Source organism: Rhinatrema bivittatum, chromosome 4, assembly GCF_901001135.1.
Source record: "Rhinatrema bivittatum chromosome 4, aRhiBiv1.1, whole genome shotgun sequence".
NCBI lineage: Eukaryota > Metazoa > Chordata > Amphibia > Gymnophiona > Rhinatrematidae > Rhinatrema > Rhinatrema bivittatum.
In genome coordinates, this window is record NC_042618.1 from 278,759,148 (window position 1) to 278,772,866 (window position 13,719).

The 13,719-nt window shown below is 46.5% G+C and overlaps 1 protein-coding gene across 1 annotated transcript in view; it reads left to right on the forward strand.

The window, feature by feature from the left end:
- The window catches only part of CASC1 (cancer susceptibility 1), a 1,039,813-nt gene that overhangs the window by 906,889 nt on the left and 119,205 nt on the right, over positions 1–13,719 (forward strand). Inside the window, exon 13 of the mRNA XM_029600147.1 lies at positions 3,878–4,045. Within this exon, the coding sequence (XP_029456007.1) occupies positions 3,878–4,045 (168 nt within the window). The remainder of the gene's footprint in view (positions 1–3,877; positions 4,046–13,719) is intronic.

Genomic DNA, 13,719 nt, shown 5'->3' on the forward strand with positions numbered 1-13,719 from the left:
GTAGGCGGTCAAAAAGCTCCGCTATCAGCAGTAGAGGGTATTGATCCTTATTGGTAATTGCATTGAGTCCACGGTAATCAATAGAAGGGCGTAACATACCGTCTTTTTTCCCAACAAAGAAAAACCCGGCCCCTGCTGGAGATATGGATCATCGAATGAATCCCTTCTGTAGATTTTCTTGGACATATTCAGTAATAGCACGAGTCTCCAATGCGGATAGCGGATAAACCCTACCACACGGTGGGGAAGTTCCAGGAACCAAGTTAATGGTACAGTCAAACTCCCGGTGTGGAGACAATGTATCTGCAGCTTTCTTAGAGAAAACATCAATGAATTGTTTATACTGGGAAGGAAGGCCCTCCAGATGAGTGGTGAAGATACTGGTACTAGAGGCATTGGATTCTTTAATGCAAGTTCCATAACAGGCCAGCCCCCAATGAACCAGTCTTAGTGATGTCCAGTCAAACTGTGGATTGTGCCGTTGTAACCAAGGAATCCCAAGAACGACTGGGTGAATGGCTTTCTGAATGATATAAAAGGTGATGCTTTTGGTATGATCTGGTTCAATATGGCACTCCAAGGTAATTGTGTGATGAGTTATTTTTCCTGGCAGAGGATCTCCGTGGATGGAAGAGATGATTAAAGGCCTGGGGCATAGACTGGTAGGAATATGTAGTTGTTCCACCAGATCTTGCAGGATGAAACTTCCTCCAGCCCCAGAATCTACTAACGCCAAATAGAAAACTGGTGATCTCCTAGAAGCAGGGTTATTTGTAGTGTGAGTGGAGGAGCAGGAGTAGTGATGCCTAGGGTTACTCCCCCAATATACCCTAGGCTTGGCAGTTTCCCGGACGCGTAGGGCAGCTCGCAATGAGATGACCCACTCCTCCACAATATAAACAGAGTCCTGCCTTACGTCGCCTTTGCCTTTCTTCTGGAGAGAGAGGTCCACGACCCAACTGCATGGGTCTTTCGCCTGACCTCTCTGTGCTGGATGTAGATCGAGCTGCCAGAGTCGAGGGACGAACAGGAATAGACACAGTCGTGTGTCTACTGGTATTACGTCCTTCACGAGTTCTTTCTTGTAAATGGCGATCAATCCTGGTGACAAGGTCAATCAAAGAATGCAAGGAGCGAGGCAACTCACTGGCCACCATTTTGTCTTTAATTTTAGATGACAGTCCCTCCAAGAATATAGTCCAGATACAGTTCTCCTCCCAATGGAGTTCTGATGCAAGAGTTCTAAACTCTATAGTGTAATCCACCAACGGACAACCTCCTTGGCAGAGTTGAAGAAGCTTGGAGCCTGAGACTACTTATTTTCCAGGTTCATCAAATATTGTTTAAAACAGTTTCAGGAACTGAGGAAGAATTTGCAGAATAGGATCTGATCGTCTCCAGTAGGGAGACGCCCATGCTAGTGCCTTGCCTCCCAATAAAGATAAAATATACGTAGTCTTAGTTAGATCATCCGGAAAAAGTGAAGCTTGTAGCTGGAAATGCATATTGCATTGATTGAGGAATCCTTGGCATGAACGAGGTTCACCATCATAACATGGAGGAATAGGCAAAGGAATCATAGAACGGGCATTACCCTGTCCCACGGATGGTGGTGGAAATGATGAAGCAGCTGGCTGAGCCACAGCAATGGAAACCAGATGGGCGTTGAGTCGCTCCAGGGAGGTGGCCATAGATTCCAATATCCGTTGCTGCTCCATGACTTTCTGGGCTAATCCAGGAATGGCCTGACGAGTGGAAGCCTCTGCCGGGTCCAAGGCCTTGATATTCTGTTGCAGTTCCGGAAGTGGACCCCTGTTCCGAGGTAAGGTTAGCGCTGCCAAAGAGGGAGTTAACCCTCTCTGGTCCCTATCGTCAGAGGGCAAGGCTTGAAGGTTCACCCGTAGAGTAAAGACTTTGCCCTGGAAGCTCGTAGTTCCCCCAGGAGGAGCCCATAGGAACCCGGCCGCTGGGACTTAGGAGACTCCCTCAAGACTGAAGATTAGTCTGGATGCAGGCGCCTCCTGCATGTCGTAGGTTCCAGATGGCTGGCGCCTCCTGCAGGTCGAGTCAGTCCAGGAGTAGAAGCTGAAGAGTAGTCGAAGGCTGTTCCGAGGGTTCAAGCCTGAAGAAGGGTCCACAGCCAGGCCAGAAGCAATCCAGGAGAAGGGTCCGCAGCCAATCCAGAAGTAAACCAGGAGAAGGGTCCGCAGCCAGTCCAAGGTCGAGCCGAGAGAAGAACGAAAGCCGGTTCAAGGGTCAGGAGCCAAGAATCAGTCCAACGAGGAAGAAGACCAGAAGCGGGACAAAGACCAGGAACGGGGACCAGGAACACCAGCACAGGAACCGAACCAGAAGCTTCAATTCCAAGGCAAGGTCTGAGGAGCAGACCTTGCCTTAAATACCTGGAATGAGGGAGGAGTCTCAGGAGGGAGCCACGACCATTTCCTGTTGTGGCCCCTTTAAATCTTCTCTTCAGTCGCACGCGCGGCTCTAATGCAGCCAGGAAGGGGGCGAAGTCAGCTCAGCCCCGCTGGGCTCCGTGGCCGGTCTAGGCAGCAGCCATGGCTGAGGGAAGAACGCCAGAGGAGGCTCCCTGCTCCTGCAGGAGCCTCCGGGCCCACCCGACGTCGTGGGTGAGTACCTGGTCCCGACCGGGGAGCACCGCAGTCGGCGGCCATGACAGTCGGCCCCGGTCGCGGCTTGCCACGGCCAGCGGCCATAACACTCAACCCATGGTCTGGACTGATCCGTGGTACTACAGGAACGAAAATTAGAAGGTAAGAACCAATTTTCCTTTAGTACGATGAGCTGTAAGGGAAACATCCAAGCTCCATTGTTTGGGGGAATTTCTGTTTCAGTGGATGCACAGAGTTACAGAACTGGAGGTGTAGGATTTATATTGACATTCTATCCCTTCCTATATATTCCAGACTTCACTCTCATAGCCATATAGAATTAGTTGAATGAGACTATCAAATAATTTTATAGTGTGAAACTGGCCAGCTTTTTAAAATTATGCAGAAGACCCTTTGGACTTTTTTATTAACACCACATATTCAAAATCTATGTTCATCCCATGAAGCTCATACATCTCATTAAAGAGGTAAATTGAATAACACAATAACTTTGTTGTATTATTGTTACTCATAAATTATAACAATAATATTAATTTTGGAATATTATATATTTTTAATGTAAATGAAAGGTTTTTACAAGATTATGTATATATTTAAGGAAACATACATAAATTGTCGAAATACATTTCATTCGTTCAACCTTTAACCTCAGGTTTGCTAGTAGACTGAATTACTGTGTCACGAAATTATGTTTGTCTAAAAAGTGTGTCATCAACATGAAAAGTTTGGAAAGCTCTGCCATAGGGGGTGCAGAGCCTAGAAAAGGCTGCAGGTTAGAGTAGATGGTGGGATAAGTAGCAGAAAAGATAAAGACCTAGCTTCTAAGTCCAGCCATTCAAAAATTACAAGGGACACAGACAGACATGCAGAAACGCAGACATCAGGATGATCTGATATGCCTATTTTTATATCAAACCAGTCTAAAAATGATTCAGATGTACACAATTAGAGAAATCATTTTAAAGGAATATTTAAAATCACATATTAGCTAAAAGTTTGGGGTTTGCATATACAATTCTGTGCAAATATAGACAAATACATTTTCTAATCCTGGTCACAAAATTTACCCCTGAGCTGGTGCAGAAAACTAGGGAAGATGACTATGACACTCTTTCTGATAAATAAAATTCTAAATTATTTGATACTATTTGAATGTGGTCCCATAGTACTTTGGATGCATCATGAGAATTCTTTTACAAAGTGACGATCTAACATTTTATAATTTTTGTGCTCTATAATAGGACAATCAATGCCGACTGAATTTGCCGTCAGATGAAGGAAATAATACTCTTTCAAATATAGTGAAAAAATGGATGACACCTATTGCTCTGAAAACTGCACTTAAGAAAGCAGGACTGAATCTCTTTCCTGCAGAAGACTCAGACAACTATGTCCTCATAAACAAAAAGGTGAGAAGTCAGGGAACAAGAAATAAATTGCTTGACTTCAAGACAATCTTTGTTTTGTAAAAAGCAGGACATTCAATATGTTTTAGGGATGTGAATCGTTTTTTGACGATTTAAAACAATCGTCAGATATATTTTAAATCGTAAAAAATCGTTAGAGCCGCGATACAATAACAATTCCCCCGATTTATCATCAAAAAATCGTAAATCGGGGGAGGGGGGAGGGCGGGAAAACCGGCACACCAAAACAATCCTAAAACCCACCCCGACCCTTTAAAACAAATCCCCCACCCTCCCGAACCCCCCCCCCAAAATGTTTTAAATTACCTGGGGTCGAGTGGGGGGGGGGGGGGGTCCCGGCGCGATCTCCCGCTCTCGGGCCACGGCTGCGTTAATAGAAATGGCGCTGGTGGCCCTTTGCCCTTACGATATGACAGGGCAAAGGTAGCGCTGGCGCCATTTTGGTTCCTGTTACCCGACGTCACGAGTGCAGGAGATCGCTCCCGGACCCCCGCTGGACCCCCAGGGACTTTTGGCCAGCTTGGGGGGGCCTCCTGACCCCCACAAGACTTGCCAAAAGTCCAGCGGGGGTCCGGGAGCGACCTCCTGCACTCGCGCCGTATTGCCAATATTCAAAATGGCGCCGGCGCTACTTTTGCCCTCACGATGTCATACGGGTCGTATGGGTCGTATGACATCGTGAGGGCAAAGGTAGTGCCGGCGCTACCTTTGCCCTGTCATATGGTAAGGGCAAAGGGCCACCGGCGCCATTTCTATTAACGCAGCCGTGGCCCGAGAGCGGGAGATCGCGGGAGATCGCACCGGGACCCCCCCACTGGACCCCAGGTAATTTAAAACATTTTGGGGGGGTTCGGGAGGGTGGGGGATTTGTTTTAAAGGGTCGGGGTGGGTTTTAGGGTTGTTTTGGTGTGCCGGTTTTCCCGCCCTCCCCCGATTTACGATTTTTAAAAAAAACAAAACATGACGATCAGATTTCCCTCCCCCCCACAGCCAAAATCGATCGTTAAAACGATCGATCACACGATTCACATCCCTAATATGTTTTGCTTTTGTAAAAGAAATAATTACCTGGTCTCATCATAAATGCAATTGCTTACTTAGCATGGCTCAATTCTTTTAAGACTATGTGATATACTTAACTGTGTGATTCATAGACCCAGTGTTACGAGGTTATAGGTCAATCTTTAGAGTGCTTGCATCATTTTAATGATCTCTATTGATGCAGATGTGGCAAAATCAATTTATTAAATCTTACACAATCAAAACTCTGCAAAATGTCCATGGATGACCTAAGGATATAGTATCTGCATAATGCTCCATGGCTTTACAAGGAGCTGATGACAGTGGCGTACCTAAAGTATTTGGCCAATTGGATAATTCCTTTGGCACCTCCCCCCAAATCACTTCTCTGTCCCTCTTCCCCCCTCACTTCTCCATCCCTCCTCTCCCCCCCCCTCCCCGCCCAGTGATCTCCAGTTCCCCTCTCTCTCACACAGGCTCTCTTTCTCTCTCTCTCTTGCACAGACTTTTACATACCCCTGCACACAGGCTCTCTCCATTTCTCTCTCTCATACATATACACCCCTTCACAGAGCTCCCTCTCTCTCATACAAACATGCACCTTCACTCCCATACACAGACATATTCTAACACATACATAGACACAAACACACTCTCTCTCACTTCCTACCCCACTGCCTATCAGAAGCACAGCAGCAGTTTCCTCCCCTGCGACAAATGGGGATGCTTATTTTTCTTGAGGTGGAACAGGGGCTAGTGCGGCTCTACTTCTTGCATCTGCAGTGGGGAAGGTGGGGGGCACCACTGTTGCTCTTCCTTTTGCTTTGGGCCATGACTGCATGACCTTTCCTTCTTCCCGCCCGTGGGGGACTCACCTCTTCCTCTTCTGGGCCACAGGGGGCGGGAAGAAGAAAAGGCTATGCAGTTGCCGGCTCCAGAACAGTGGCGCTCTAGGTGGCCACCCAGTATTCCCACTGCTCGCAGCCCGGAGGTCTCCCTCTTCTTCTAGCGCTTCGCCTGCGGCCACTAACCTCCCAGCTGTCACCCGGGGCAGACCGCATCCCCCTTTACTATGCCACTGGCAGATGATTATCCATATGTCCCATAAATTACCTGCAGAGTTCTGCATAATTCTGAAGTTATTCCACCATCTTCACTATATATCAATTCTAATGTACAGACTGCAGTATCAGAAGTCAGATCTATAGTATTTCACAGATAAGTTTAATTCTCACAGGACAAGCAGGATGGTAGTCCTCACAAATGGATAGAGCCCTACCACGGAAAGTTTCTAGAAAGCTTTGACTGACACTGGCACACTGAGTGCACTGAGCATGCCATGATCCCTGTGTCCACAGGGGTCTCCCTTCAATCTCTTTTTTTCCACGATGCAGTTTGATTGCTTTCAGGAGCTCTGTGAGAGATTTCTCACAACTTTTTCTCACGGAAACACTTGAAGTTTTACTTCACAAATAATTTTTCCCTACACGGGTCTTCCTTCGCGTACATTTCATTAATGCTCGGTGACTACTATGCCCTGTTTTTCGGTCGGTTTCTGTCACCTCACTAATGGTTTCCCCAGGTTACCAACTGACTTGCGGCCTTTTTTCTCCCTATGTCTATCACCCTCCGTAAGCCCCACACTGCCTGCGAGTGTCCTTTCTGCGATCCTCCACCAGGTTTTTCGGGGCTAGATGGATAGGGACGTCCACGGTTCCCGTTGCCAACAGAGCCGCTATCGATGCTCATATCGATTCCATCGGTACCTCCATCGATTCCCTTGATGCCCTCATCCATGTCGTCTATGCCTCCATTGGCGCCATCCGTACCTCCATGGGCGCCATCGGTGCCTCCATGGACACCCATGCCTCCATGGACGCCAATGCCTATGCCTCCATGGACGCCCACATCGGTGCCTCCATGGGTGCCTATGCCTCCATGGACACCCATGCCTCCATGGACGCCCATGCCCATGCCTCCATGGATGCCCATGCCTCCATGGATGCCCATGCCTCCCATGGATGCCTGTGCTTCCATGATGCCCACATCCCTGCCTCCATGGACGCCCGTGCTTCCATGGTCGCCCGCATCCATGCCTCTATGGATGCCCGTGCTTCCATGGATGCCCACATCCATGCCTCCATGGACGCCCGTGCTTCCATGGGCGCCCGCGCCTCCGTGGGCGCCCGCGTCGACACCACCGAGGCCATCGGTGCTCCGCCCATGTTATTGATGTTTCCATCGATGCCTTCGCCAATGCCGCCATCAATACCTTAATCAATGCCCTCAACTGAACAAAACGCTTCATACTTCGTGTTCTAAAGGCACAGTGACAGTCCGTCACCAATTGCCATCTGAGACAGCAAGGGCATCTTTCTCGGCACTGGAGAATGACCGGGCCGAGCACCGTGGCAATCATAATCACCGGCACGGTGACCGTCCGCCAGCGATGTCATCCATGACATCGGTGGCATCTTACTTGGTGCTGGGGAATGACCGGGCTGAGCGCCGAGGGAAGCATTGCTACTGCCACATCCTCAGTGCTGGAGAATGACTGGGCCGAGCTCCAAGGGATACAGCCAGCACAGATGTGATCCACGTTCGGTGCTGGCACTTATTCCACCTGGCATCAATGTCCATTGACCCGGTTGCGAAGCGAGCCCGGCTTCATGAGTCATGTGCTCCTTTGTACCCGAGGTGCCGAGGTGTTCCCCACCGACAATGGTGCCGGGTACTGAGCCACCACAAATTAATGTGGAAGCTCCAGTAACGCCTAAGCTGTCTCTTCTGTAGCTGTGCTCCCATACCAGCTTACAGAGTCGAGCTGGATGTTTACGGCCCTCAAGCTGTCCTCGATGCCTCCTGAAATCTACCAACAGCGGATCCTCATTGCGATACCTACAAACGACAGCCTAAGTCATTGCTGCCGACCCGTCCTTCTGCGCCTTCACCACGAAGGATGATAAACATTCTAATCCCCCTTTAGCAACAATCCCATCGAGACCTAGTCACTAAAAAGGACCAGATGGTTGCGGAAAGTTCTAGGTCATGTTATCTTCCGAGAACCATATTTGTGTCACATATTGCTATTATCAGCTATGTTTGACACAACACCAAGGGAACCTCTCTGCCAACAACTTGGGATTGCTTTGAGAAGTCCTCCCATTGCCAGCAACGGGACTCCATACTCGATAATACTCTAGCTTCTGGAGCCTAATTACGGCCCGATGTCCCAGATACACTAGCTGATATGCTAGACAAAAGATCCAGCAGACACTGCCTCATTTGCAAACCCACCTTGAGACCTGATGACAGCTCTCTACGTTTTTTCTTGCACAGCAGAGAGAGAGATGCAGGAAGGATTTTTACCACTCACGTCCCGCGTGAGACCAACTGATATCCAGATCACACCAGCTCCACCAGTCAGGCAGGCTCCTGGTCTTTCAACCTTGCCAGACATCAGAGCAGCAATCCCACTAAAAACCAGGGCTCAGTCTGCCGTTCCCCGGACGCAACAAGGCAGGGGATTTTAATCCCGCTAGTCCTTTGATATGATCAAATTTGATTTAATGACTGGAAAAGGAACAGTGTGCAAATCCAAGGCTCTCGTGCTAAACTTTCAAAAGGGAAACTTTGATAAAATGAGAAAAATTGTTAGAAAAAAACTGAAAGGAGCAGCTACAAAAATAAAAAATGTCCAAGAGGCGTGGTCATTGTTAAAAAATACCATTCTAGAAGCACAGTCCAGATGTATTCCACACATTAAGAAAGGTGGAAAGAAGGCAAAACGATTACCGGCATGGTTAAAAGGGGAGGTGAAAGAAGCTATTTTAGCCAAAAGATCTTCATTCAAAAATTGGAAGAAGGATCCAACAGAAGAAAATAGGATAAAGCATAAACATTGGCAAGTTAAATGTAAGACATTGATAAGACAGGCTAAGAGAGAATTTGAAAAGAAGTTGGCTGTAGAGGCAAAAACTCACAGTAAAAACTTTTTTAAATATATCCGAAGCAGAAAGCCTGTGAGGGAGTCAGTTGGACCGTTAGATGATCGAGGGGTTAAAGGGGCACTTAGAGAAGATAAGGCCATCACGGAAAGATTAAATGATTTCTTTGCTTCGGTGTTTACTGAAGAGGATGTTGGGGAGGTACCCGTAATGGAGAAGGTTTTCATGGGTAATGATTCAGATGGACTGAATCAAATCACGGTGAACCTAGAAGATGTGGTAGGCCTGATTGACAAACTGAAGAGTAGTAAATCACCTGGACCGGATGGTATACACCCCAGAGTTCTGAAGGAACTAAAAAATGAAATTTCAGACCTATTAGTAAAAATTTGTAACTTATCATTAAAATCATCCATTGTACCTGAAGACTGGAGGATAGCAAATGTAACCCCAATATTTAAAAAGGGCTCCAGGGGCGATCCGGGAAACTACAGACCGGTTAGCCTGACTTCAGTGCCAGGAAAAATAGTGGAAAGTGTTCTAAACATCAAAATCACAGAACATATAGAAAGACATGGTTTAATGGAACAAAGTCAGCATGGCTTTACCCAGGGCAAGTCTTGCCTCACAAATCTGCTTCACTTTTTGAAGGAGTTAATAAACATGTGGATAAAGGTGAACCGGTAGATATAGTATACTTGGATTTTCAGAAGGCGTTTGACAAAGTTCCTCATGAGAGGCTTCTAGGAAAAGTAAAAAGTCATGGGATAGGTGGCGATGTCCTTTCGTGGATTGCAAACTGGCTAAAAGACAGGAAACAGAGAGTAGGATTAAATGGGCAATTTTCTCAGTGGAAGGGAGTGGACAGTGGAGTGCCTCAGGGATCTGTATTGGGACCCTTACTGTTCAATATATTTATAAATGATCTGGAAAGAAATACGACGAGTGAGATAATCAAATTTACAGATGACACAAAATTGTGCAGAGTAGTTAAATCACAAGCAGATTGTGATAAATTGCAGGAAGACCTTGTGAGACTGGAAAATTGGGCATCCAAATGGCAGATGAAATTTAATGTGGATAAGTGCAAGGTGATGCATATAGGGAAAAATAACCCATGCTATAATTACACGATGTTGGGTTCCATATTAGGTGCTACAAACCCAAGAAAGAGATCTAGGTGTCATAGTGGATAACACATTGAAATCGTCGGTTTCAGTGTGCTGCGGCAGTCAAAAAGCAAACAGAATGTTGGGAATTATTAGAAAAGGAATGATGAATAAAACGGAAAATGTCATAATGCCTCTGTATCGCTCCATGGTGAGACCGCACCTTGAATACTGTGTACAATTCTGGTCGCCGCATCTCAAAAAAGATATAATTGCGATGGAGAAGGTACAGAGAAGGGCTACCAAAATGATAAGGGGAATGGAACAACTCCCCTATGAGGAAAGACTAAAGAGGTTAGGACTTTTCAGCTTGGAGAAGAGACGTCTGAGGGGGGATATGATAGAGGTGTTTAAAATCATGAGAGGTCTAGAACGGGTAGATGTGAATCGGTTATTTACTCTTTCGGATAGTAGAAGGACTAGGGGACACTCCATGAAGTTAGCATGGAGCACATTTAAAACTAATCGGAGAAAGTTCTTTTTTACTCAACGCACAATTAAACTCTGGAATTTGTTGCCAGAGAATGTGGTTCGTTCAGTTAGTATAGCTGTGTTTAAAAAAGGATTGGATAAGTTCTTGGAGGAGAAGTCCATTACCTGCTATTAAGTTCACTTAGAGAATAGCCACTGCCATTAGCAATGGTTACATGGAATAGACTTAGTTTTTGGGTACTTGCCAGGTTCTTATGGCCTGGATTGGCCACTGTTGGAAACAGGATGCTGGGCTTGATGGACCCTTGGTCTGACCCAGTATGGCATTTTCTTATGTTCTTATGTTCTTTTTTTCAACAATTTTCTTCAGAAAGGACAGTTCAGAATCGTGTCTCTCAGCACCATTCTTCCATTACTACAATAAGTGGGTGGCCTCTATCCTCTGGTCTTTTTATACGCTTCATAGTGAGTCAACAACATTTTTAATACCAAGTTCTACCGTTCGAACTAAATTTGACAACTTGTGTATTTCACCAAATGCCTAACAGTGACTGCTGTTTCTCTCTGGAGCAAAATAGCATTCACTCTTTTCCTTGCATGGACAACTGCCTAATAGGAGTCAGTCCAAGCAAGGAACTCTAACTTCACCAAGACTAACTATAAATCTTCTCAATTTGGCTGGGATTTCTGATCACTACCATAAATCCCATATCGAGTGGTTCTGGGCTCTATAGTTGCAACGGACTTCCTGCCCAACAACCGAGCAGACATCCTGTTAAATTTTTCACATCTCTGCACGCATGCCGCATAGCCTCAGCCCATCAATTCTTTCACTACTTCACGGGGCCACGGGGTTTTAACTATCCACGTCACTCATATGGCCAGATTGGCTATGAGTACCACTCAGTGGATTTTCAAATTTCAGGGGCTCTAAGTTGTTCAACCGCTTTCTTCCCTGATCCTTATTACCGATCCAGTACCAAATCCTCAGATGATCTTGGCCACGCTCACGTTCAACTAGGGTTGGAGAGCTCGAATCCATATCCTTCCAACCCAAGATGCGTCTATTCCGTTCCATGAAGATTCTCAGATCATCTTCCTGGAGCTTCGAGCTATGCATTATGCCCTTTATGCCTTCAAACACTACCTCTCTCACAAAACTTTGTGCATACAGACAGACTGCATAGTGGCAATGTGGTATTCCAACACACAAGCACGCACAGGCTCTTATTTGCTCTGCCAGGAGGCCAGGCAGCTCTAGCTCTACCCCCTTGCACAATCCATGCATCTAATAAGCATAATGAACGCACTAGCAGACCTCCATAGACTCCATCCTCACGAATGGTCTCTAAATCAATGTGTAGTGAGCAAAATCTTATAGCGCTGAGGTCAACCAACCTTTGACCTCTGCATCCGAATCGAACCACAGAGTGGACAGATTCTACTACCTACACATGCATCAAAATGCGTTCCCATGCATGTAACAAAGGCCTCCTATATGTGTCTCTTCCGATACCGCTCATAACCAAAACTCTCGTGATGCTACAACAGGACAAGTTTCAATGTTCTCAGAACCACGTCCTGGCCTCAACAAGTATGCTTCCCCATACTTTTCAACCTATCACTCCAGTAACCAATTCGCCTGCTCATAGGTCAGTCTCATAACACAGACTCACTGATGTTTTCAGGTACTGGTAGCATCCCAACTGACTTCCACATGTAAATCTTGCCATTCGAAATGGTAAGATTTACCTCACAGTGTACACAAAAGGGTATTAGTCCCTTTTTTCTGCAGCACTCCATCTCTCTTACGCTATCTAGCATACCTCTCGGATTCTGGTCCCCAGACATCCTCCGCATGGGTACACCTCAGTTCTATTTCAACGTACCACCTGGGTCTAGGGCAGAGCTTTCCAAAGTGTGTGTCGGGACACATTAGTGTGTCGCCTGTAGTGTGGAGGTGTGTCGCCCGGTCCACAGGGCCGGCGGAAGCAGGGAACTATAGCAGGAAGATCGGCGGGCAGTGGTGGAGCTTACATCACCACGGCCCGAAGAAAAGGGTCACATTCACTCCTCCTCCTTCCTGCCTGTGCAGCCCTGGAAGAAAAACGTTGCCGGAGCCACGTGGGCAGGAAGGAGGAGGAGCATCTGCTGCGTACAGAAGAAGAGCAGCATTAATGGGCCGTTGCGGATCCCACGTCGCGACGGCCCGAGAAGAGGAGGAAACCCGATAGCAGGGCCGCTGCAGATCCCATGTCACGGCCAGGGAAGATCAGGGCCTCTGAAGAGCCCATCCTTCGGCAACCCGTGCAGAGGGACAGCATGTGTCAGTGAGAGCCTGTGCTTGAGCAAGAGAGCATGTAGGAGTGAGAGAGCCTGTGTGTGTGAGAGTGAGACAGCATGTGCACGAGAGAGACAGTATGTATGTATGTATGAGAGAGAGGCATGTGAGAGTGAGAGCTGTGGATGTGTGAGATTGCATGTGAGTGAGAGCCTGTGTGTGTGAGAATGTGTGAGATAGCGTGTGAGAATGAGAACCTGATTGTGTGTTTGAGGGAAGACAGATGGAGAGAAAAGAAATAGAAAAAAAGACCCTGTAAAAGGAATTGGCAAAAAAACAAGAAAGGAAAGGTGGAAAAAAAAGCCTGTGACCGATTAGAAAACTAAGATCAGACAGCAAAGGTAAAAAAAAAAAATTACTTTTAGTGATTGGCACATGTAATCTTTGAGAATGTGCAAGAGTAGCACTTCTCTATGCCGATCTCACAATGTACGAGATCAGCATGGAGGAAGTGGAAGCCTGCAAATATTTATTATGAGATAGGTTGTGTTGTGAAACATTTTATTTATGTATATATTTAAGGAAACATACATAAATTGTTGAAATACATTTTGTTCGTTTAAACCTTTAACTTCTGGTTTGCTGGTAGACTGAATTACTGTGTCACGAAATTATGTTTGTCTAAAAAGTGTGTCACCAACATGAAAAGTTTGGAAAGCTCTGGTCTAGGGGATGCCCGATAATCAACTCAATCCCTTATAAGTCAGTTTATCATGGGTCCTCTACAGATTAAGCCTCCTCTATGAT